Genomic DNA, 25651 nt, shown 5'->3' with positions numbered 1-25651 from the left:
TTCTCTCCTGCAGGAGCAGGGATCATTTTTCCTCCTGCAGGATCTTGGATCCTTTTTCCATTTGCAGGATCTTGGATCCTTTTTCCATCTGCAGGAGTTTGGGATCCTTTTCCCTCCTGCAGGAGTTTGGGATCCTTTTTCCATCTGCAGGATTTGGGATACTTTTTCCATTTGCAGGAGTTTGGGATCCTTTTTCCTCCTGCAGGAACTGGGATACTTTTTCCATCTGCAGGATTTGGGATCCTTTTTCCATTTGCAGGAGTTTGGGATAATTTTCCCTCCTGCAGGGGTTTGGGATCCTTTTCCCTCCTGCAGGAGCTGGGATCCTTTTTCCATTTGCAGGAGTTTGGGATTCTTTTCCCTCCTGCAGGAGCAGGGATCATTTTTCCTCCTGCAGGATCTTGGATCCTTTTTCCATCTGCAGGATCTGGGATCCTTTTCCATCTGGAGGATTTTGGGATCCTTTTCCCTCCTGCAGGACCTGGGATCCTTTTCCCTCCTGCAGGAGCAGGTTTCCTCTCCCTGAGTGGCTGCTCTGATGTGATTTGTGCTGTGATTTCTTTCCCATCTGATTTCCATCCCCACACGTTTTTTCCCTGGCAGCTCCCGGTGTCCTGAGCAGGTTGTTCATGTCCAGGCCTCCTCTTTTTTGCCTTTGCACGTGGTATATGGCACAGGATGATGGAATATGCCTTTTCCCTAAAAATCAATGCTGGAGTTCCTCCCCCCTCCCACCAGGAAGCTCTCCCAGATACAAATATTGATTGTTGAGCTAAAAGCCATGTTTAGATCATAATTACCCTTTAAATTAGTGGGGTTGGGGGGTTTGCACCATAATTGCTCTTTAATTCAGTGGGGCTCATGGATTTGTGCTCAAATTGCTCTTTGATTCAGTGGGGCTGGGGGGGTTCACTTTAATTGTTCTTTAATTCAATGGAACTGGGGTGTTTTCATTTTAATTATTCTTTTATTCAGTGGGGCTGGGAGGTTTTAATTTTAATTATTCATTAATTCAGTGGGGCTGGGAGGTTTTCCCTTTAATTATTCTTTAATTCTGTGGGACTGGGGATTTTTCACTTTAATTATTCTTTAAATCAGTTGGGCTGGGGGCTTTCACTGAAATTCCTCTTTAATTCAGTGGGGCTGGGGGGTTTTCACTTTAATCATTCTTTAAACCACTGCAGAGCTGAGGGGTGCCCTGGGATGGAGCTGCTCCTTGGAAAAGGATATTTAGGAGCTCAGATAATATTTTGGAGGAGCCTCTGCTGTGGGACATCTCCTGCCCAGGGCTGTGTGGGATGGAAGCACTGAGCCACAGAGGGTGTCTGATGCAGAATGGGGATTTTAGGGCCATCCCAAACCAACATTTTTTTTGCTGTAAAAAAATCCCAGGCTGCTTTTTTTCCCAGGCTGCTTTCTATCCCAGGTTTCTCCTGGCTCAAGGAAAGGTGGTGCCTGCTGGCTCAGCAGTGTGTCTGCACCCTCCTGAGTTGTGCAGGACCTGAATTCCCCCAGTGCCTCCCAGTCCTGGCTCTGGGCAGCACTGGGAGCCCCAGAACAGCGGGGGCTGCTCATCCTTCCAGCCCTGGGATTCAGGGGTCCCTGGGATTCAGGGGTCCCTGGGATCAGGGTTCCCTGGAGGTTCCACACGGTTCCAGGAGGGTTTTCCCCTCCTGGGAAGCAGAAGCTGTGTGAGGGGCAGGCAGGGCTCTGCTCTGAGCACACCAAGGCTGGGACTGAGGCTTTGTTGGCCTCTTCAGTGGATTGAGTTCATTTATTTCATTTCTGCTGTGGATTTATTTCCTCTGAATTTCCAGCCAAGGAGGGATGGAGCCATTTCCAGGGAAGGAACCCTGGCTCAAATCATCCCCCCCCCTTCATCCTCCTTCCCTTTGGAGGCTCTGGAGCAGCTGCTGTGCCTCCAGGCTGCCTGGTGCTGCATCCCACAGGCTCCCAGGGGACGGAGCAGCCGGAGCTCACCCTGGGTCAGGGATGGCTCCGTGTGGTGGAAAAGTCTCTCCTCCAGCCCGAGCTTCCAAAGAAAGGCTCAGCAGTCTCTGCTGTTCGGTCTCAAGGCAGTTTATTGCAAGTTATCTAAAAGATTTTCTCCTGGGGCTGCTGTGGTTTGCTCAGAGCTCAGGCAGAGGCACACACACACCCTGACATCCTCTCTGACTCTCGACTGCTTCTTCTCTCCCCCTCTGCCCAGGGCTGCTGCTGTCTTTTATATGGTACATTACGTGTTACATGGGTACAGTTTTTCCCCAATGCCTATTACCTGTATTAAATGGTGCTTTTCTATCTTTTATATGGGACATTACGTGTTACATGGGTACAGTTTGTCCCCAATGCCCATACCCTATATTAAATGGTGATTTTCTACTCTAAACCAATCTGGGAGTGCCAACATCACCAAGAACATGGAGGTGAGGAAGAAGAAAGAGGGAGGACAGGGCAGGCCCAAATCCCTCCATCTTAAACCCTCTGACCCCCATGTACAAAACCAAAACCCCCCTGTACAGCACTTAAAATTCTTCCCTCTACTTTGTAACTACTTCTACTGTAGTATCTAAACTTTTGTGACTTCTTGTTCTTCCTGCAAGGTTGGTAACTCATTCCATGGCTCAAACCCAAAATCACAGCTGTTTCCAGCTGCCTGCCAGGTCTCAAATGCTTCTGACCTGGGCCCGGAACATCCAGAAATGTCTGAGGGACATTTTGAGTTCCCACAATCCGGGTTTGTGCTGGGATTTGGGGCTGGGGGGAGCCCCTAGCTCAGCTTTGTGGCACATCCCTGCATCAAATCCCAGTTTGTGCAGCCCCCAGGAGAGCTGTTGGGTAAATAACCCCAGTTCAGAGGAGTTTTCTGCCTTCTGCAGTCAGTTTTGCTTCCCAGCTGAGGTCCTGACCAGCACAGCACTTCCCTCTGCGGAGAAGAGCTGACAGGTCTCTCCCAAACCACCCCAGGGTTCCATCCCTTCCTGGAGGATCTCAGCAGCTTTCATGGGAATGGCATGGGAATGTGTCCCCTGAGTGTCCCATCACCTGGGCATGGCACCGATGACCTCTGGCTGCCTGCAGGTGGGAGGTGACAACAGGGTTTGTGCTCAGCTTCTTGGGCCCAAAGATGTAATTGATTTTTATTTTGAATTTTATTTGATTTTTTTTTTTACTTTGGTTTCTATTTTCCTTTTATTTTTCCTTTTATTTTTATCTGAGTTTGGTTTTCCTTTTATTTTTGCTTTTTATTTTTCCTTTTATTTTTCCTTTTAATTTTCCTTTTATTTTTTTTAACTTTTATTTTAGTTTGGGTTTTATTTTTCCTTTTATTTTTCCTTTTATTTTTATCTGAGTTTGGTTTCCCTTTTATTTTTCTTTTTTTTTCCTTTTATTTTTTAATTTTTTTTTAGTTCGAGTTTTATTTTATTTTTTCCTTTTATTTTTCCTTTTTTAATTTTATTTTTTTAATTTTTATTTTATTTTGCTTGTTATTTTACTTTTATTTTTACTTTTTATTTACTTTGCTATCGATTTATTTTGATTTATTTCGCTTTTTATTTGGATTTTCCAAGCCCTGCTGCTTTCTCATCTGTACCGTTGTCAGCTTCAAGCAAAGCTCTTTATCTCTAACCCTGTGTTATCTACCAGGCCCAGAGCTGAGCAGATCTGGGGCTCCTCCAGCAGCTCAGAGCTCACCCCGGGCCCCAATTTCCCCCTCCTGGGTGATGCTCAGCGATAAATCTCCAAGCCCGGGGGCTCTGGAGAGGGGGACAAAGCTGGGATTTCTCCTTTCAAAGGAAAGGAGGGATCTGTGGCAGCAGATGGTGTGAACTGCCTGAAAGCCGGGATGAGGCAGCGCTGAATTGCCAATTAAGTGTAATTAAAACGGGGTTTATTTGTTTCTTTGGCTGCCAGGGGCGTCGCTTCCCTTTGAACCAGGGCTGGGCCCCGGTGCCTCCCCTGCTCCCAGGAGCTGCCGGGGGATCCGTGCATCTGCAGGAGATGCTGGCATTTCAAATTCATCCTGCCTGACGGGCTTTTCCAGCCAGAAAGTCCTGGAGTTCCATCCCAGGAAGAGGCGCTTTTGGGGGGATTATTTTGGTTTTGTTTGAAATGGGGCTTGGGATGGGGAAATATCCCTGCCTGTGGCTGTGGGGTGGAGCTGAAGGAGCTTAAAGGTCTCTTCCAAGTCATCCCATATTCCACCCTTTCCCAGGAGGATCTCAGCACCTTTCCACCCTTTCCCAGCTGGATCTCAGCACCTTTCCCAGGTGGATGTCAACACCTTTCCACCCTTTCCCAGCTGGATCTCACCACCTTTCCACCCTTTCCCAGGAGGATCTCAGCACCTTTCCCAGGTGGATGTCAACACCTTTCCACCCTTTCCCAGCTGGATCTCACCAGCTTTCCACCCTTTCCCAGGAGGATCTCAGCACCTTTCCACCCTTTCCCAGCTGGATCTCAGCACCTTTCCACCCTTTCCCAGCTGGATCTCAGCACCTTTCCACCCTTTCCCAGCTGGATCTCAGCACCTTTCCACCCTTTCCCAGCTGGATCTCAGCAGCTTTCCCAGCGAGGTGGCTCGGGGCTGTTGGCTGTGCCCAGGGTGCTGGGTGCCAAATCCCTGCAAAATCTCCATTGTTTCCTGCTCCCTGTCAGTGTTTTCCTGCTGTGGGGCTGTCAGACACATCAGGGGTGCAGCAGGAGCACCCTGGGGTGCCGAGTGTGAGGGATTTCCCATGGCAAGGCAGCTGAAGGCAGTTTGGAGTGATCCTTTATGGGAACACAGGAGGCAAATGGAAAGAGGAGGATTTTTTTCCATGTGTGCTCCCGCTCAGCTCCAGCTGAGTCATCCCTGCATCCCCACCTCGGGCTCAGGGACATCCATTTCCTTTGGATTCTGAGGAGGAAAAAGGGCCCAGCTCCTTCTGCCATAAACTGCAGGGGTGCTTCAGATCCTTGTTTTTGATGGACTGGATTTTGGGGTAGTGTTTGCTGCCCTCCCCCAGCTCTGGGGGATTTGGGATTGGTGTGAGGATGTGTCTGGGATTTGGAATTTGGAATTGGTGTGAGGATGTACCTGGCATTTGGGGTTGGTGTGAGGATGTGCCTGGCATTTGGGGTTGGTGTGAGGATGATGCTGGGCATGGTTTTGTCCCCTCTGTGGGGACAGATGTTGTCCAAGCCCTGGAAAGTGGCATGTCCCTCCTGCAGGGCTGGAGTGAGGGAATCCTGCTGGTCCCCCTGGAGCCACCCTGGATTTCTGGGCTGGAGCCACAGCCTGTTTCTGCTTCTGCCAGAGACAGGAGTTCTCATTTCAGAACTCTTCATTCCAGATCCATAAATCAGAGTTTATGGAAGGAAAATCCCAGGCCCTGAGCCTGAGCCTTGTCTTCCCGAATCTTCCCTTTGGCCACGTCGCTCCCAGCCCTGGCTTTGCTTTTATCCCTAAAATAGGAACATGGAACAGGCCTGGAGAGAGCTGCTCTCGGAATAAAACCAGGATCCTGTCAGGAATGTGGGAAGTGGCTCCTGCTCAGCCAGCAGTTCCATTTCTCTCCCTGTCAGTGTTTTCTGCTTCAGATTTTCCCAGTGGGAGATGGGGAATCTCCTGCTCTCCTTCCCGTGGGATTTGTTGGGATCCAGCCCCTCTGTGGGGGCTCAGGAATGTTTCTGTTTAACATCCCAAGGGATCCCACCACTGGCTCCTCTCCAGGCTGTGCTGGTCTCTTCCCATCCCACAGTCCCTTTGAGTCCAGTTTGTGTGCAGAAATCCTAATTCTGCTGGAATTTGATCCCTTGTGGATCAAGGGGGGTGTGTGTGGTTCCTTCAGGGGGTGTGGTACCACCAGGGTATCCCAGTCCCACCTGCCTGGATGATGGATTGTGCTCCTGGAAGCAGCCTCATGTTTGGTTATTCCTGGAGAACAGGCAAAAAATCCAATCTGTCTGTCCCTCCAGAGGGAGCTGGGATTGATTTTGTGAGTCCAAGGGCTGAGAACAAAGGAGCACTTGATTTATTTTCCTCAGAAATCGATTCCTTATTTAATTTTTGCAGCTCTGAGAGGGGCCCCTTTTGCCAGGTGTGTGCCAGCCCTGCCAGCCCTGGCCTGGGAAGTTGGTGCTGCTTCCCTGTGCTGGGTGGGGGATGAGGATGGGAACTCCAGATGTGTCTCTCCAGATGTGGATTGATCCCAGAGCACTGGGAGCTGCTGAGCAGCAAATGCAGCCTGGGACTGGAGGAATTCCTTCTAGGAATTGGCTTGCAAGGAGCTGATGTGCTGGGAGAAGGAGTTTTAAACTGCCAGAGGACAGGGTTAGATGGGGTATTGGGAAGGAATTCCTGGCTGCAGGGGTGGGGAGGCCCTGGAAGAGAATTCCCAGAGCAGCGTGAAGGCACTGTGTCCTTTTGGAATGCAAGGAGCAGCAGGTGACTTTGGGTAGTGGGAATTCCAGGAGGAACGAATGAGAGGAATTATGGAGAGCAAGAACTGAGCTGCTCATCCTGTCCCTGGTTTGGAAGTGCTGTAAGGAAATGGTGAAACCCAAGTGGGAATAACCACGGTTCTGCTCTGGGATTCCAACATCTGGGACGTGTGGCTGTGTTTGTCCTGGTGGCTGCTCCTGGAGCCTGTGGCAGCCCCAGTTCCTGCTCCGTGGATTTCCACACTTCAGCTCTCAGTGCAAAAGGCAGGAGGGGAGGTGAGCTGGGAATAACGTGGCAATAAATGGATTAAATCAGGTTTGTGGGGGGCTGTGCTGCGCAGGGGGCACAGCGGGGGTGACTACAGCTGTTCTGGGGGTGCTGGGATGGTGGCAGGGCCCTGAGGGAATGGCAGGAACATGTGGGAACGGCACAGGGGGAGCAGCCCCAACCCCAGCTCCAGCCTTATCATCCCAGCCTGGTGCTGCCTGGTTCCTCAACAGCCCCTGATAAATCCCACTTTTCTTTTCAAGTGGTTCTGAGTGGTTTTTCCTGCCTTCCCTCAGAGACTCTCTGTGTCTGATCCCTGCCAAGGCTGGGAGACGCAAGCGTGGCTCAGCCCTTGGAAATGAACTGATTGAATTAACTGGGATGTGTAAAATTTCAGCATCAAATGGTTCAGCCAAGCACTTCATCTGCTGGGAACTCTTTCAGGAGCTCTTGGAAGGGAGCAGGAGTTGGTTTGCTCAAAGGACCTGGTGCATGTAATGATATTGAGCATGGTGCTGCCGCTCCTGCCTCAGGAATTAATCCTTAAACACAGAGCTGTGAGGTCAGGGAGGGTTTGGGAATTAGTCCTGTGTGCTGCCAGGGTTTGGGAATTAGTCCTGTGTGCTCTGCCAGCCCGTGGCACCCAGGGGCCAGCAGCACCTCGTGTTGTCACCACGTGCTGTGTCACCCCTGGCACCTGGGTTTGGTCCTTCACTGGGAGCAGCCCTGGTGGCACTGTCCCTGGGAGGTTCTGTGCCTTGCCAGGGAATTCCCCCCACCCACTGGGGACTTGTGGGGGTGCTGGAAGCTTTTGGGGCTCTTCATGGGCTGGATTGGTCCTGGCTGAGGTTTGAGGAGGGATTTGGGGGTCAAGCTCTGAGAGATTTTTTTTTTTTCTTTGTGGTGGGATTTGGGTGTTGTGCTCCGAGTGACATTCAGGAGGAATTTGAGTGTTGGGCTCTCAGGGGTGTTTGGGGTGGGATTTGGGGGTCAAACTGTGAATGATGTTTTGAGGAGGAAAATGGGTGTTGGGCTGTGGCTGATGTTTGGGGTGGGATTTGGGTGCTGTGCTGTGGCTGATGTTTGGGGTGGGATTTGGGTGCTGTGCTGTGGGTGATGTTTGGGGTGGGATTTGGGTGCTGTGCTCTGGGTGATGTTTGGGGTGGGATTTGGGTGCTGTGCTGTGGGTGATGTTTGGGGTGGGATTTGGGTGCTGTGCTGTGGGTGATGTTTTGGGTGGGATTTGGGTGCTGTGCTCTGGGTGATGTTTGGGGTGGGATTTGGGTGCTGTGCTCTGGGTGATGTTTGGGGTGGGATTTGGGTGCTGTGCTCTGGGTGATGTTTGGGGTGGGATTTGGGTGCTGTCCTCTGCGTGATGTTTGAGGAGGTTTGAGTTTGGGGGTTGAGCTCTGAGTGATTTTTTTTGTGGTGGGATTTGCTCCAAGTGCCATTCAGGAGGAATTTGTGTGTTGAACTCCCTGTGATGGTGACTGGGACTCCAGTTTGGTGCAGGAGGGAGCTGATGGGGCCAGTGCTGGGGCTGGCACGGTCCAGGCTGGGGCTGGCATGGTGCTCCAGCACCCTCCTGCTCCAGGCTCCAGCCAGATGCCAGGAATGATCCATGGGGGCAAGTGGGAGTCAGTGCTGCTGAGGGGAGCAGCCTTTTCTGGGAGCTCCTGTGCATGCCTGGCTGCATGAAGGCCTCAAACAAACCCTGAATTTCTGTTTATATTCCTCTGAAAGCCTCAGCACAGGCAGGCACCTCTTTGCTCTGCCAAAAATGTTGGAAAAGGAGGGTTTTTTTCCATGTAGGGCCAGCAGGTTGGGGCTGCAGTCACACACCCTGCACAGAGGGGTCCTGGCTGTGCCATTCCCACTGAACCCCAGGGCTCTGGAGCATGGGAAGCCTGTGCTCTCTGCTCAAGCACCCTGAGCCTTCCTAGCAGTAAATAAAAGCTATTTTTAAAAAGAAATCCTTATTTTGACCATAGTTGGGCAGCTGCACGGAGCCTCTTTTCCAGCATTTTTGTTGCCTGAGTGCAACCTTCCCAAGGACTGGTTTTGCCCAGTTTTGGGGGCTCATTCCCAGCTTTTCCCTGGCAGTTTGGTTTGCAGCTCTGGTGGGATCCGTGCTGCCAGAGGTGTGGATCCCAGCATTGAAGCAGCTTTCCCTGTACCTGTCTGCAGCCATCCCCCAAGACATGCTGTGCCTAATTACTGGCACTAATTAAAACCTCTCCTGGAGGTGGGAGAGAAGAGCAGCAGCGCTTCCTGTGTGGCAGCAGATGCTCCCTAACACCCATCTGCTCCTCAGCTTCCAGGCCCTTCTGTGCTCCCTGGAATTCCTCCTGCAGTGGGAGAAGGATGGGGAAAACAAGGATGTGGGGAGGTTTGGAGGAGGAGATGGCAGCAGGGAATGGATTTGGCTGCGAGGGGCACCTGGAGAGCAGTGACACTGATGGCTTCAGCCCCAGGAGCTGCCAGAATTCCTTGGAAAAAGGCTTTAAAAAGCAGGAAAAGCTGAGGGAAAATGTGTCTGGAATCCTTGAAAAAAACCTTTAAAAACCAGGGGAATCTGACGGAAGGCAAGGGTGGATTTCTTGGAAAAAGCGTTTTAAAAATGGGAAAAGCCAAGGGAAATTCTAGGAAAAAATATTTTAAAACAGGGAAAACTGAGGGAAATCATGGCTGGAATCCTTAGAAAAAGGCTTTAAAAACCAGGGAAATCTCTGAGAAAAGACAAAGGTGGAATCCTTGGGAAAAGTCTTTAAAATGGGAAAAGCTGAGGGAAAGCAGGAGTGGAATCCTTGGAAATAGCCTTTAAATCAGGGAAAGCAGGGTGGAATCCTTGGAAAAGGCCTTAAACCAGGAAAATCTGAGGGAAGGCAGGTGGAATCTTTGGAAAAAGCCTTTAAAGCAGGGAAATCTGAGGGAAAGCAGGGTTGGAATCCCTGGAAAAAGCCTTTAAAACAGGAAAATCTGAGGGAAGGCAGGGTGGAATTCTTGGAAAAGGCCTTAAACCAGGAAAGGCTGAGGGAAAGCAGGGCTGGAATCATTGGAAATAGCCTTTAAACCAGGGAAATTTGAAGGAAGACATGGCTGGAATCCTTGGAAAAAGCCTTTAAACCAGGAAAGGCTGAGGGAGAGCAGGATGGAATCTTTGGAAAAAGCCTTTAAACCAGGGAAATCTGAGGGAAATCCTTGGAAATAGCCTTTAAACCAGGAAATGCTGAGGGAAAGCAGGGCTAGAATCCTTGGAAAAGGCCTTAAACCAGAAAGAGCTGAGGGAAAGCAGGGTGGAATCTTTGGAAAAAGCCTTTAAACCAGGGAAATCTGAGGGAAAGCAGGGTGGAATCCCTGGAAAAGGCCTTAAACCAGGAAAAGCTGAGGGAAATCCTTGGAAATAGCCTTTAAACCAGGAAATGCTGAGGGAAAGCAGGGCTAGAATCCTTGGAAAAGGCCTTAAACCAGGAAAGGCTGAGGGAAGCTGGGCTGGAGCCCTGGGAAGCAGAGCGTGCTGGCCAGGGTGTGGAGCACTCCTGGCATCCTGTGGGGCTCCAGTTCCCAAGGCTCTGGATTTTGATCCAGTTTCTCATCTGAGCCTTCCTCGTGGGCCATAAAAGCAGGGAAAGGAGAGGTTGGAGAGAACGGTGGGCACAGGGGCTGTGGAAAAAAACCTTTAAAAGCAGGGTGGGCACAGGGGCTGTGGAAAAAGCCTTTAAAAGCAGGGAAAGCTGCTAAGCCTCCCTCAGCCTTTGGGTGTGGGGGATGCTCTTCCCCCTGGGATGCCCAGCCAGGGTCTCTGGGGCTCCTTGGGGCTGCTTCACCTGCCTGGCTCCGAGCTGGAGCTGGTGGATGAATGCCAAGGGCCCCATTCCCTCCATCTGCTCCGAGCTAGTGGAGCATCCAGGGTTTGTGGAGAGGAGCTGAGCACAGGGCTGGGATTGTCTGTTGGAGCCTTTGGGAATCGGAGAGATTTTCCAAGTGATTCTGATTTATCTCAGCTGTTAAGGGGGAGGATTTCACTGCAACTTCTTTGTGTTCCTGGGGAAGGGGTGTCAGCTCTTTGGGAAATTGTTCCTTGTCCCCTTCCCCATGCCCAGACAAGGGGCAGTGCAAGCTGTTCAACTCTCCTGCTTTTCCTGGGACAGCAATAACCCAAAATTCCAGCTGCAGGGAATAAGGGTGTTGTGGGACTTGGAGAGGAATTTGGAGCAGCTTTTTTGCTGCTCTGCTGCTCCCTCCAGGTGTTACCTGAGCTTTCAGCAGCCGCTCCAATGGAGTTGGAATTGCACAACAGAAGAACATTTGAGGCTTTTCTGCCTTTCCCGTATTCATCAACACCAAATAATTTCCACAATCAGCCAGTGAGCAGCAGTTAATTAGGGATTTTAATAAGTCTGTGGTGCATCTGTGCTTGGCACTGCCTCTCCTCCCCTTCTCCCACACCTGGGAGATGGGAGCTGACAAATCTGAACAGGGGAACCAGCTCAGCCCTTGGAAGTTCAGCTGAAGGAAGAATTCCTGGAGTCCCCAAGCTTGGAGATCTCTCCAGAGCCTTGTTGGAAGGATTGGATGAGGAAATGGGTGGGGGAAAGATGGAGGAGCTGGGAATGGTTTTCCTTCCAGCATCTCGAGCCAAGGGAAGCTCCAGATTGTCCTTGGAGAGTTTGTTCCAGCACAGAGACGAGATGTTGCCTGGAGAAGGAGCCTGTGCCAGAGGGGACCAGCCCCTCCTGCCCCTGGGCTGTCTGCAGGGGTTTTGCAGCTAAACTGGGACTAAACCAGGTCCTAAACCCCCTCAGAGGGGCTGTGAGGGCTCCAAAGCTGTGCCGGGGGAGTCTGGGCAGCCTGGAGCACTCGGAACTTCAGGGTGTGGGAACCCAGGGCTTCCCTCTGGCTGCCCTGGCAGGTCTGGGACCCTGGCAGGGGTCAGGAACCCCCTGGACAGAGCCCCCAGAGACACTGGCTGTGATCTCTGTCCATGGAAAAGAGTTTTCAATCTTACAGCATGAATTACCAGCTCTGAGTGTTTGATATCAGTAATAATTAAGTGTGGCACAGGTGCAAAAGTAAAATTTTAGGATTCTAGATGAGGGGTCCAAAGGGGACAAGATGGAGGAAATTGGGTGTGCCTTGTCCTTTTTCTCCTTCTTCATGCTCTCCATGTTTCACTGTGGTGTTGGCATTTTTCTGTTGGTTCAGGCTGGGCACACACTGTCCAACGTAGGTGACAGATATTGGCACGTTATTGTAAATCCAGCACAGGTAGTTTGTGGTATTTAATGTTTGTACCATCCCACTGAGGGCAGAGCCCCACACGCTGCCCTGCAGGACAGAGCTGCGGCAGGGCAGCAGAACATGTTAGAGATAAACAGAATAAACAACCTTGAAACAGCACAGACCAATTATGGCTTCTGCTTTGGCAGCGGGGCTGACAGACAGAGACTTTCTACAATCTCGGAATCATCAATACCCACAGATTCCAACACAGGGCTTAGGAGAGGTTAAAGCCAGGCCTAAGTGGGAGGAGGAGAAGGGCTCTGGAGCAGGTGTGGAAAACTGGAGAGCTCCAGGGTGTGGGTTTGGGAGCTGAGGGAGTGCAGGAGCCCAGAGTCAACAGAGCCTCGGTCTGTTTGTGCACCAGAGCTGAGCTCATGGCTAATGCAAACAGTTTTCATTAAGGAATAATCAAAAATAAAAAGCCTTTTCACATGCTGATAAGGAGCCGGTCGGTTTTTTCACTTCAGCAGCAGTTTAAGCCACGCTCAAAGCCATTTATCTTTTCTCCAGTGTTGGCTGCAGAGGATATGAAAAATGCAGCAGGCTGCACATATGTAATTAAACTTTTGGCAGAATCTTTGCCCCGCAGCTTTACTAAGAAATTCAATAATGATAAATCGAGTGGAATATCTAAAGGACTTTTTGTGAACAAGATTTAAAATAATGTCTGTGGCACTGAGAGTTATTTGCCACCTAATTGTCTTGGCACGGCTGTGGGAGCAGCCTGTCTGTGGTGTCAGCTCTTCTTTACAGCCCAGCCCTTGTTCTGCTCTTATCTCCACTCCAATTTGCCATTGAGGCTTTCCTGATTCCCAGCCAAGCCCGTGCTTATCCCTAATGACTGTTTTGTTCCCCCGGCCGGCGTTTCCAGCTGGGAACGCTCCTGTCCCGAGCTGGCAGTGGTGGCACCGCTGCTCTGTAATTATCCTTTTCTTTTTATCCTCTTTTCCAGCAGCACGTGGAAGTGGAGCCCATCCCTTGGGCCGGCTCTGTGTGGCACTCCTCTGAAAACGATGCCGGGATTGTCTCCCTGCTTTTGGTGCTGCTGCCTTTATCCCGGGCTAATCCAGGGGTGGTTTATAGGAGAGGTGATTTTGTGCTCAAACTGTCCCTCCAAGCCCCTCCTCGGCACTCCCCCTGGAAAAGCTGCACCAATTCTTTTTTATTCCCACAGGTTTTCCCTGTTTTCCTCACCCTCGTGTCATCTCCCCCATCCTTTGTCACCACTGGCTTTGGAGGGACTTCAGATTTCCTCAGAAAAGGCAATTTTTCATAGTTTTTCCCCCAATAAGCAGACTAATTAAAAATAATATATAAAATAATCCTTAACGAGGTATCTGATCGAAGTGAGCTGGGACTGAGCACCTTAGGAGGTGGCAGTGAAACAACAGAGCTGGACTGAGCTTTTGGTTTTGTTGGTTGGCTTCAAACTGAAAGACAGGAGGATTAGATGGGGTATTGGGAAGGAATTCCTGGCTGCAAGGGTGGGGAGGCCCTGGAAAGAATTCCCAGAGCAGCTGTGGCTGCCCCCGGACTCCTGGACGTATCCAAGGCCAGGCTGGAGCAGCCTGGGACAGTGGGAGGTGGATCAAGGGGGGTGTGTGTGGTTCCTTCAGGGGGGTGTGGTACCACCAGGGTATCCCAGTCCCAGTCCCACCTGCTTGGATGATGGATTGTGCTCCTGGAAGCAGCCTCATGCTTTGGTTATTCCTGGAGAACAGGCAAAAAATCCAATCTGTCTGTCCCTCCAGAGGGAGCTGGGATTGATTTTGTGGGTCCAAGGGCTGAGAACAAAGGAGCACTTGATTTATTTTCCTCAGAAATCGATTCCTTATTTAATTTTTGCAGCTCTGAGAGGGGCCCCTTTTGCCAGGTGTGTGCCAGCCCTGCCAGCCCTGGCCTGGGAAGTTGGTGCTGCTTCCCTGTGCTGGGTGGGGGATGAGGATGGGAACTCCAGATGTGTCTCTCCAGATGTGGATTGATCCCAGAGCACTGGGAGCTGCTGAGCAGCAAATGCAGCCTGGGACTGGAGGAATTCCTTCTAGGAATTGGCTTGCAAGGAGCTGATGTGCTGGGAGAAGGAGTTTGAAACTGCCAGAGGACAGGGTTAGATGGGGTATTGAGAAGGAATTCCTGGCTGCAGGGGTGGGGAGGCCCTGGAAGAGAATTCCCAGAGCAGCTGTGGCTGCCCCTGGATCCCTGGAAGTGTCCAAGGCCAGGCTGGAGCAGCCTGGGACAGTGGGAGGTGTCCCTGTGGAACTGGATGGGCTTTGAGGTCCCTTCCCACCCAATCCTTCCCTAATTATGGGCACAGCTCCACTGGACACTTCCATCTCTGCCTAAACCTCTGGGATCTAATGCTTTTATCAATTTATTTTCATTTTTAAATTAATTTAATTAACATGCCAAGAGAGTTTTTCAGATGAAGTCACTGTGTCCTTTTGGAATGCAAGGAGCAGCAGGTGACTTTGGGTAGTGGGAATGCCAGGAGGAAAGAATGAGAAGAATTGTGGAGAGCAAGAACTGAGCTGCTCATCCCGTCCCCATGGCAGGGTTGACACTGCATGAGCTTTGAGGTCCCTTCCTCCTCAAACCACTCCATAATTCTGTGATTCTGTGAAAATCTACTGTGGCTGTTGTGTTTTATGGAACACTTGGAGCTTTCTGGGGTTTTGTCACTTGAAGGTGACTTCTTGTCTGCCCAGAACGCTGAAAGCCTTTGGTGCCAGAGATTCCTGCCCCTCTGCATCCCCCCTCCTGCTTTCCATGGGAGCTTTGGTGACCCCCTACCCTGTTCTGTCTGCTCTGTGGGTCAGCCTGGGCAGGGCCAGCTCAGGGTGAGGCTGTTTGTGGGGCCGGGGGACGTGTGCCAAGCAATTACATTAACCCAGAGCAGTGCTGGGAGCTTTTTGTGGGAGTTTCGTGCCGGGGCGGCCGCAGCCTTGGCTGCCCCTGTGCCAGGGCTCGCTGTGCCAGCATTCCCACAGTGCCCTGGCCAGGCTGCTCCCTGCCATCTGTTTGTCCTTGTCCTGCTTCAAACAAAATATTTATCCTTGTCCCCACGGGCTGGAGCGGAGCTGAGCTCTGCCACAACGTCACAGCCCGCGCTGGCGGCTGGGGACAGCCGGCTCCGTGTGGCCGGTGACAAGGACAATATTTGCTGTGTTTGCAGAGTGCTGGTGGCAGTGGCTCTGAGCTGGGGCCAGCCAGGGGTGCTGCTGTCACCTGTGACACCAGGGAATGCACCTGGGCCCGCTGCTGCCCAGGGCACGGAGCTTTTGGCTCTCACCTGGCTTGTGGCACCAAAAATCCAGGGGATGTGGCCTCAGCTGGGCCTGGGGAGGCTCAGGCTGGGATTTCCTCGTGGGAAGGGTGGGCAGGTGCTGGAAGGGGCTGCTCAGGGAGGTGTCACCACCCCTGAGGTGGCCAAGGAAGGACTCAGTGCTCTGGGGATCGGTCATGGGTTGGACTCGATGATCTTGGGTGTCTGCTCCAAGCTGGGTGATTCTGTGCAAACACCTCCAGCTCCTGCTCGTGCTCCCTGTGCTTTGGGAAGCCTGCAGGCGTCTGGTTTTGTGTCACAGCTGGCAGGATGCGCAGTGTTGGTGACACTTCTGCCTTCCCAAGGTGACATGCCAGGATTTGCAGCAGCCCCGTGGTGCTCAGGTCCTTACCTGGCTCTGGAATCCCACCCTGCCATGGGTGATGTGATGTGCCAGTGGGCACAGCCTGCTTCCCCGTGCCAGGGCAGCACTGGCATCCCATCAGAATGGTTTCAGACAGCTCCCTGCGCTGCCCAGACAAAAACCTGGGAGCTGGGGGGTCAAGGAGCAGGAGGGAGAATTTTATAAATCCACGGTGGGAGGATTACAGTCAATGTCAAATCTTGGATTGGCTGGGGGAGGCTGAGGAAGCTGAGCTCAGTTCTTGCCCTGGTTGTGCTGAAGGTGCAGGGTGGGCTTTGCCTGGATCCTTCCACCCCTCCCAGCCTGGATTTGGCCTCAGGATTTTGGAGTTTGGTTCCAAATAACTGACTGGCAGAGAGCTGAGAGCACCAGTCCTGCTGGAAGCAGAGGCTTGGGAGAGCCTGGAGTTACCCAGGAATCCAAAGGACAAATGTTTTTGATAGTGGAAGAAATAATGGCTAAATGCAGTTGTTTTGGGAGGGGCTGAAGTCCAAATGAAGTTTTGGGGGATTTCCTTCATCAGTAAAGGCTGTGGAGCTGCAGCCCTGCCAGGTTTGGGATCAGGACAAGCAGCAGCTCTGCCCCCACCACCCTCATCATCCTCATCCTCCTCATCAGCCCCAGAGCTTGGCCCAGCCAGGCTGGAGCTTTGCTGGGACCAGGATCCCTGGAGGAGCAGCAGGAGGTGAAACCTTGAGGTCTCCCTAAGCTCTGCAGTGTGGGGAACCCCTGCTCTGCTTGGTTTTATTCCTTTTCTTGGCTTTTTCCTTCTGGGAAGGGGGGCAGGAGCTGCCCAGCTGTGCCCACCTTGGCTGACCCCGGTGTTTCTTCTCTCCTCCTTGGCTGACCCCAGTGGTTTTTCTCTCCTCCTTGGCTGACCCTGGTGTTTTCTCTCTCCTCCTTGGCTGACCCTGGTGTTTTCTGTCCCTACCTTGGCTGACCCCGGTGTTTTGTGTCCCCTCCTTGGCTGACCCCGGTGTTTTGTGTCCCCAGACAAGGCTGAGAACGGGGAGCCCTACCAGAGGAGGAGAGGAGCGGGGTCCCCACTGCCCGAGGGCCCCCCAACATTCCTGGCACCCCGGGACGGAGCCCCCCAGGCCGGGAGCAGCAGCTGGAGGAGGATAATGCTGATGATCCTGGCTATCACCATCCACAACATCCCAGGTGAGCCCATCCATCCCTGCTCCCAGCAGCCTCTCCCTGCACAGCTCCCACGGATCCCAGCTCCCCGTGCCCCCTGGCAGATGGCACTCGCTGAGTGGGCGCCTTTGGCCACGATCCCGTTCCACATTTTGTGGGGCTGAGCCACGTGAGGCCTTGGCAGCAGGAGCAATGTGGGGAGGGGGCTCGGGGGGAGCCTGGAGCAGCTGCAGCCTGCCTGGTGCCAGCCCAGGGTGGGTGGGAATTGTAATTGCCGGGGGGGCTTGGGAAAGGTGGCAAACTCTGCTCCCCTTGAGCCTCCCTCTGCCTGTGACCAGCCAGAGATCTGGGATGGGGATCTGCAGATCCTGCCTCAGGGTTTATTTCTTGCACAATGGGTGGAAAACTGTGGAGCTGCGGGTCCTGCCAGGCTGGGCTTGGTGGGGCTGGCAGAGGAGATCAGAGGGTGAGGAGATCGATTTGGGACAGCTCAGCTGCTCTGTAGTTCTTGGGGGTGTTGGAAGTAAAATAAAGCAACCTTTTCCAGGGCTTTTCCCCTGGCTTCTTCCCCCTCCCTCCTCCTCCTCCTCCTCCTCCTCCTCTCCTTCCCTCGCCTTCCCTGCTCCGTGCCTGGCTCAGGCTGGGTGGGTGCAGGGCAAGGCTTCAGGATCTGTAAATTTGGGAAGAAACCAGGAAGGTTTTGGAAAGAACCACGTTTCCTTGGGTACTGGCAGTGTGGAGCTGCTGGGCTCGGGGCTCCCTTGGACCCTCACATCTCCCCTTGTGCCTGGTGAGGTTGGGAGTGACTTTGTGCAGTGCCAGGACATCCATGCTCAATCCCCCTGGGATGTCCTTCCACGGTGGGTGTGGAATCCCAGCTCCTGGCTTTCCGTGGCACTGACAAAATCCAAGGGAACACATGCAGAGCTCCTGGCTGCTTCCTCCTCCTCCTCCTCCTCCTCCCTTCCAGCCTCCTGCTGCTCCTGGGCTGGGAATTGCCTCCTTCCAGCTGGCTGTGGGCACCTTTGGGTGCTCCCGGTGCCCACAGCTGCCTGGGGCTGGGTTATCCTGATAAGAAACTGGGAGTTAATGATTTGCTGCTGTTCTTGTATCTCCAGCACGAGCTGTTCCTGGGCATGAACCTGCTCCAGTTTGTCAGCAGCAGCAAAACATTTCTCCCTCCTCATCCCTCTTTTTTTAATTAATTGGAGGGGGATAATTTGGGTGCTGTGGTTCAGCTCCAGGTGTTGCTGGGAGAGGAAGGTGCCTGGCAGGAGAGGTGAGGAAGGAGCTTTAAATGAGCCACACACTCAAAAAAAAGGGGAAATGTCTGCACTGAGTGAAGTGGAATTGGATTTCATCCCTCAGAGGAGGTGTCAGGGAGCGAAGAGGCAGGTGGCACCTCCCTGATTCCTGCTGTCACCACAAAAGGAGAATGCTCTGCAGAGAGGTGACCAAAGTGGCAGCAGAAGGTTAAAGCTGACATGGCCCTGAGACACTGAGCTGCCCTGTCCCTGCTGCTCCAGGAGCACAAAGCCACCTCTGCAGGGTCACTGAGGGTCTCAAACCCTTCCCCACATCTCACAGGCCACACCATCAACCTTCGCCCCCAGAGAGGTGTGAGAGTGGGGCTCAGGCCCTGCTGGGGCTCACCCTGGGTCAGGGGTGGCTCCGTGGGGTGGAAAAATCTCTCCTCCAAGCTGTGCTTCCAAAGAAAGGCTCAGCAGTCTCTGTTGTTCGGTCTCAAGGCAGTTTATTGCAAGTTATCTAAAAGATTTTCTCCTTGGGCTGCTGTGGTTTGCTCCCAGCTCAGGCAGAGGCACACACACACCCTGACATCCTCTCTGCTCCCGACTGCTTCTTCTCTCCCCCTCTGCCCAGGGCTGCTGCTGTCTTTTATATGGGACATTACGTGTTACATGGGTACAGTTTGTCCCCAATGCCCATTACCTATATTAAATGGTGCTTTTCTATCTTTTATATGGTACATTACGTGTTACATGGGTACAGTTTGTCCCCAATGCCCATTACCTATATTAAATGGTGCTTTTCTATCTTTTATATGGTACATTACGTGTTACATGGGTACAGTTTGTCCCCAATGCCTATTACCTGTATTAAATGGTGCCTTTCTACTCTAAACCAACCTGTGAGTGCCAACATCACCAAGAACATGGAGGGAAGGAAGGAGAAAGAGGGAGGACAGGGCAGGCCCAAATCCCTCCATCTTAAAACTTTTGACTCCCATGTACAAAACCAAAACCCCCTGTACAGCACTCAAAAATTCTTCCCTCTACTTTGTGACTACTTCTACTGTAATAACTAAACTTTTGTGACTCCTTGTTCTTCCTGCAAGGTTGGTAACTCATTCCATGGTTCAAACCCACAATCACAGCTGTTTCCAGCTGCCTGCCAGGGTCTCAAATGCTTCTGACCTGGGCCCGGAACCTCCAAAAATGTCTGAGGGAGATTTTGAGTTCTGACAAGGCCCTGCTGGGACTCAGTCAGGGCTGCTCTGTCCCTGCTGAGCTCCCACCCCCAAATCCCCCTCCTGCTCTCCCCAGTGGCTGTCCTGCAGCCCCACACTGCTGCTGGTGACACTGCGGCCGCTCAGCAATGCCAAAGCCCCGAGCCACACCCTCCTGTCCGTGGGGATTTGTCCAAAATCACCTCTAGTCCCAAATCACAGAGGTGGGACCTGAGCCTCCCCATGGGGCACAGGCTGCCAGCAGCGCTGGTGCCCTGAGAAATCATCCAGGCTGTGATGAAATTGGGTGAGTGTGGGAGTCCAGAGCTTCCCTCTGGCTGCCCTGGGACCCTGGCAGGGGTCAGAACCCCCCTGGACAGAGCCCCCAGAGACACTGGCTGTGATCTCTGTCCATGGAAAAGAGTTTTCAATCTTACAGGATTAATTACAAGCTCTGAGTGTTTGATATAAATAATAATTAAGTGTGGCACGGGTGCAAAAGTAAAATTTTAGGATTCTAGATGAGGGGTACAAAGGGGACAAGCTGGAGGAAATTGGGTGTGCCTTGTCCTTTTTCTCCTTCTTCATGCCCTCCATGTTTCACTGTGGTGTTGGCATTTTTCTGTTGGTTCAGGCTGGGGACACACTGTCCAACGTAGGTGACAGATATTGGCACGTTATTGTAAATCCAGCACAGGTAGTTTGTGGTATTTAATGTTTGTACCATCCCACTGAGGGCAGAGCCCCACACGCTGCCCTGCAGGACAGAGCTGCGGCAGGGCAGCAGAACATGTTAGAGATAAACAGAATAAACAACCTTGAAACAGCACAGAGGAATTATGGCTTCTGCTTTGGCAGCGGGGCTGACAGACAGAGACTTTCTACAATCTCGGGATCATCAATACCTCAGATTCCGACAGGTGAGCAGCTCTCTGGGGCTCTGAGTTCCCTCTGCTCTCCCAGAGAAAGCAGCGGGGTGCCAGCTGCAGGCAGGGTTTGGAAAGGCAGGAAGCTCTGCCTCACTCAGCAGCCCTGCCAGAGGAAAGGCTGGCACGGGCGTGAGTGAAGTGGGATTTAATTGAAATTAGCACGAGCACCTTGCAGGGTGAGCACTCCTGGTGCTGGGGGTGCTCCGAGCCCTGGAACATCACCCCCTGCTCCTCAGGGAGTCCTGGAATGCTTTGGGTGGGAAAGTGTCAGAATCTGAGGTATTGATGATTCCGAGATTGTAGAAAGTCTCTGTCTGTCAGCCCCGCTGCCAAAGCAGAAGCCATAATTGGTCTGTGCTGTTTCAAGGTTGTTTATTCTGTTTATCTCTAACATGTTCTGCTACCCTGCCGCAGCTCTGTCCTGCAGGGCAGCGTGTGGGGCTCTGCCCTCAGTGGGATGGTACAAACATTAAATACCACAAACTACCTGTGCTGGGTTTACAATAACGTGCCAATATCTGTCACCTACGTTGGACAGTGTGTCCCCAGCCTGAACCAACAGAAAAATGCCAACACCACAGTGAAACATGGAGGGCATGAAGAAGGAGAAAAAGGACAAGGCACACCCAATTTCCTCCATCTTGTCCCCTTTGGACCCCTCATCTAGAATCCTAAAATTTTACTTTTGCACCTGTGCCACACTTAATTATGACTGATATCAAACACTCAGAGCTGGTAATTCATCCTGTAAGATTGAAAACTCTTTTCCATGGACAGAGATCACAGCCAGTGTCTGTGGGGGCTCTGTCCAGGGGGTTCCTGACCCCTGCCAGGGTCCCAGACCTGCCAGGGCAGCCAGAGGGAAGCTCTGGGTTCACACAGGAAAGGACCTCAGAGCTCATCCAGTGCCACCCCTGCCGTGTGCAGGGACACCTCCCACTGTCCCTGGGTGCTCCAAGCTGGCCTTGGGCACCTCCAGGGATGGAGCAGCCACAGCTGCTCTGGGAAATCCATTCCAGGGGCTCCCCAGCCTCACAGGGAACAATTGGTTCCTGACATTTCATGGAGATCTTCCCTCTTTCCCTTTCAAACCATTCCCCCTTGTCCTATCACCAGCTGCTTGTGTAAAAAGCCACACTCCATCTTTTTTACAACCACTTTTAAGGAAAATCAGCTTTTATAAGTGCTTCAAAAGTACTGAAAGGTCTCTCTCCAGAGCCTGCTCTTCTCCAGCTTTCTCTGGCAGCAGCTCCTGGCTCTGCTGCTCCCTCCGCTTCCCCAGAAGCCCTCTGCACTCCCAAAGAGGTGTCCGGGCCATTGCCGAGGGTTTTCTGTCCTTCCTGAGGGTTTTCTGTCCTTCCAGTGCCTCCAGAACTCTTCCCACAGCTCCACATCCCTGGGAGGGGCTGGGATGCTGCAGGAGGGGATCCACCCCACCCTGGTGGGGCTCTGAGCTGCTCTGAATCCTCACTCCCACCCCAAACTCTGCCTCAGTTTCCTCTGCCTGCTGTCCCAAGCTCCATCCCTGCTGGTGGGGGATGAGCTCCCTTTTTATTGCCAGCAGGGAATTGTTTCAGGGACTTGGAGCCCCTTTTAGGGCTGAGCTGGCTGGGTCCTGGCGCTGCCTCTGTCTTTGTTTGCAGGCTGGGAGCAGCTTCTTGTGGAGGGCAGAGAATGGAAGCCCCAGCCCAGCCTCCCACAGTCACTGCGTGTTTGTGCAGGAAAGGTTGGGTAATTTGTTCCAAAGCTGGGAATGCCAATGGAAACGATAAATTGATAATGACAGGAGATGCCAAACTGCAGACTCTCGCTGCTAATTAATATTCATACATGCCGGCTTTAGCAGAACATTAATTATGTATTTAATCAAGCCCTGTTTATTCTGGTTTAGCTTTGTACCTTGGGTGGCTGTTAGGCTGAAGACTTCAGATTAATTAAAATGTTACTGCTGTATCACAAACAACAATTAGCGAGGTGTGAGCTGAGCAGCCTTCCCCTTGTGCTGGGAGGGGAGGGACCCTGCCAGGGTGGGACCCTGGCCCCGGGGCTGGGTCCTGGGAGCTCCAGGGATGCTCCCGGGGGCTCTGCCCTGCTCCCCGCTCAGGGCTGGCTCTGCTGCCTGGCTTCAGGGACTGCAGGAGCCCCTGGTGCTCCAGGGGAGGACCAAGGCTGTGTTCTGCTCATCTTCACACCCTGGGGCTCTCCCTGGAGCCTCGGGATTGCAGAGCTGCTGAGGCTGGAGAAGCTTGCCAAGATCAATCCGAGCTGTGCCGGTGCCCCCCTTGTCCCCAGCCCTGGGTGCCACCTCCAGCTGTTGGAACTCAGAATGTCCCTCAGACATTTTTGGAGGTTCCAGGCCCAGGTCAGAAGCATTTGAGACCCTGGCAGGCAGCTGGAAACAGCTGTGATTGTGGGTTTGAGCCATGGAATGAGTTACCAACATTGAAGGTGGAACAAGCAGTCACAAAAGGTTAGATATTATAGTAAAAGTAGTTACAAAGTAAAGGGGAAAATTTTTTAGTATTGTACAGGGGGGTTTTGGTTTTGTACATTGGGGTCAGAGGTTTTAAGATGGAGGGATTTGGGCCTGCCCTGTCCTCCCTCTTTCTCCTTCCTTCCCTCCATGTTCTTGGTGATGTTGGCACTCACAGATTGGTTTAGAGTAGAAAAGCACCATTTAATATAGGTAATGGGCATTGGGGACAAACTGTACCCATGTAACATGTAATGTACGATATAAAAGATAGAAAAGCACCATTTAATATAGGTAATGGGCATTGGGGACAAACTGTACCCATGTAACACGTAATGTCCCATATAAAAGATAGAAAAGCACCATTTAATATAGGTAATGGGCATTGGGGACAAACTGTACCCATGTAACACGGAATGTACCATATAAAAGATAGAAAAGCACCATTTAATATAGGTAATAGGCATTGGGGACAAACTGTACCCATGTAACACGTAATGTCCCATATAAAAGATAGAAAAGCACCATTTAATATAGGTAATGGGCATTGGGGACAAACTGTACCCATGTAACACGGAATGTACCATATAAAAGACAGCAGCAGCCCTGGGCAGAGGGGGAGAGAAGAAGCAGTCGGGAGTCAGAGAGGATGTCAGGGTGTGTGTGTGCCTCTGCCTGAGCTGTGAGCAAACCACAGCAGCCCCAGAAGAAAATCTTTTAGATAACTTGCAATAAACTGCCTTGAGACCGAACAGCAGAGACTGCTGAGCCTTTCTTTGGAAGCTCGGGCTGGAGGAGAGACTTTTCCACCACACGGAGCCCCTGACCCAGGCCGGGGTTCCGCCATCCAGGCCTTCCCGGGACACCTGCAGGGATGGGGACTCCAGCAGCCCGTTCCAAGGCCTGGCCACCCTTCCCAGGGAGAATTCTTCACCCTGAGCTCCCCTGGCCCAGCCTGAGGCCGTTCCCTCTGCTCCTGTCCCTGTTCCCTGGAGCAGAGCCCGACCCCCCGGCTGTCCCCTCCTGGCAGGAGCTGTGCAGAGCCACAAGGTCCCCCTGAGCCTCCTTTTCTCCAGGCTGAGCCCCCTCAGCTCCCTCAGGGACTCTCCATTCCCTTCCCAGCTTCCTCAGGAACTCTCCAGCCCCTTCCCAGCTCCCTCAGGAACTCTCCAGCCCCTTCCCATCTCCCTCAGGAACTCTCCATCCCTTCCCAGCTCCCTCAGGAACTCTCCAGCCCCTTCCCAGCTCCCTCAGGAACTCTCCATCCCCTTCCCAGCTCCCTCAGGAACTCTCCAGCCCCTTCCCAGCTCCCTCAGGAACTCTCCAGCCCCTTCCCAGCTCCCTCAGGAACTCTCCATCCCCTTCCCAGCTCCCTCAGGAACTCTCCAGCCCCTTCCCAGCTCGCTCAGAGGAGTCACAGAGATCTTGTGGGGACTTCTGGTGGCTCAGCCAGACCTGGTGTCCCTCCCTGTGGCAGTCCCTTCCTGTCCTTCCTGAGGCAGGGAGGGTTTGCAGGTGTTGCTGGTGACAATTCCTGCCTTGCTTCCCCCTGGCTGGTGGGAAATGTGTGTTTCCCACCCTCCAAACCCGCTCAGGTGACAGCAGGGACCTGCCTCGGAGCCTCCAGCCAGGACAGGCAGCGGGGCTGCTGCCAGCCAGGAACAGGGGATGCTTCCAGCCCCCAGCACGTTGCCAAGGAAACCTGAAATTCCCGTTTTTCTTTGTGCTGTGCTGGGCAGAGCTGGGTGGACCCAGCCTGAGCCCATCCCGGGGTCATCCTTTGCTCCCTGCAGGCACAGCCTCACTCCTCTGCCTCCAGCCCAAACCCTCCAGGATTTTTCCCAAATTTCTGCCTCCTGCCCAACCCCTCCAGGATTTTTCCCAAATTTCTGCCTCCTGCCCAACCCCTCCAGGATTTTTCCCAAATTTCTACCTCCTGCCCAACCCCTCCAGGATTTTTCCCAAGTTTCTGCCTCCAGCCCAATCCCTCCAGGATTTTTCCCAAGTTTCTGCCTCCACTCTTGAGCAGCTGGGTCTGGAAGGAGTAAAGGGACGTGGCAGAGCCACCAGGTCACAGGGTCCCTGGCAGAGGTGGCACTGGCGTCCCCTGCTCACCCCCAAACCTCACAGAGGTTTCCTCTCCAGTTCCCAGTGCCAGGAATCCATTAACGAGCTGGGATTGATTTATTTTTAATGAGGAGGAGCAGGGCAGAGCCTGTGAGCTGAATAGGGAACAAATCCCTGCCAGGGAGGGCCAAAAGGTGGGAAGGAGACCCTTGGAGGTGCTGACAGCTCAGGGAAGGATGACTGAGGCTCCTGGAAGCTGCTCTGGCTTGAGGGGAAGATTCCTGCACGCCCAGGTGGCAGCAACCAAGTTCCTTCCCCTTGGGATTGCATTTGGAGGTGGCAGCAAGAAGCTGTGCCCTGCTTTGGCACTGCCTTGTGGCATTTTGGGGTGTGGGAACCCAGAGCTTCCCTCTGGCTGCCCTGGCAGGTCTGGGACCCTGGCAGGGGTCAGAAACCCCTTGGACAGAGCCCCCAGAGACACTGGCTGTGATCTCTGTCCATGGAAAAGAGTTTTCAATCTTACAGGATGAATTACCAGCTCTGAGTGTTTGATATAAGGAATAATTAAGTGTGGCATGGGTGCAAAAGTAAAATTTTAGGATTCTAGATTAGGGTTCAGAGGGGACAAAGTGGAGGAAATTTGGTGTGCCTTGTCCTTTTCCTCCTTCTTCATGCCCTCCATGTTTCACTGTGGTGTTGGCATTTTTCTGTTGGTTCAGGCTGGGGACACACTGTCCAACGTAGGTGACAGATATTGGCACGTTATTGTAAATCCAGCACAGGTAGTTTGTGGTATTTAATGTTTGTACCATCCCACTGAGGGCAGAGCCCCACACGCTGCCCTGCAGGACAGAGCTGTGGCAGGGCAGCAGAACATGTTAGAGATAAACAGAATAAACAACCTTGAAACAG

The 25651-nt window shown here is 52.5% G+C and overlaps 1 protein-coding gene across 3 annotated transcripts in view; it reads left to right on the top strand.

The window, feature by feature from the left end:
- The window catches only part of SLC39A11 (solute carrier family 39 member 11), a 90987-nt gene that overhangs the window by 30763 nt on the left and 34573 nt on the right, over nucleotides 1-25651 (top strand). For all 3 annotated transcript variants that reach the window (XM_030287329.4, XM_030287328.4, XM_072937023.1), the window contains one exon: nucleotides 16657-16827. In XM_030287329.4, coding sequence (XP_030143189.4) covers nucleotides 16657-16827 — 171 coding nt within the window. The remainder of the gene's footprint in view (nucleotides 1-16656; nucleotides 16828-25651) is intronic.

Source organism: Taeniopygia guttata, chromosome 18 (assembly GCF_048771995.1).
Source record: "Taeniopygia guttata chromosome 18, bTaeGut7.mat, whole genome shotgun sequence".
NCBI classification, from domain to species: domain Eukaryota; kingdom Metazoa; phylum Chordata; class Aves; order Passeriformes; family Estrildidae; genus Taeniopygia; species Taeniopygia guttata.
Note: the sequence above shows the minus strand (reverse complement) of the source record. Positions and strands in the feature narration are given on the sequence as shown.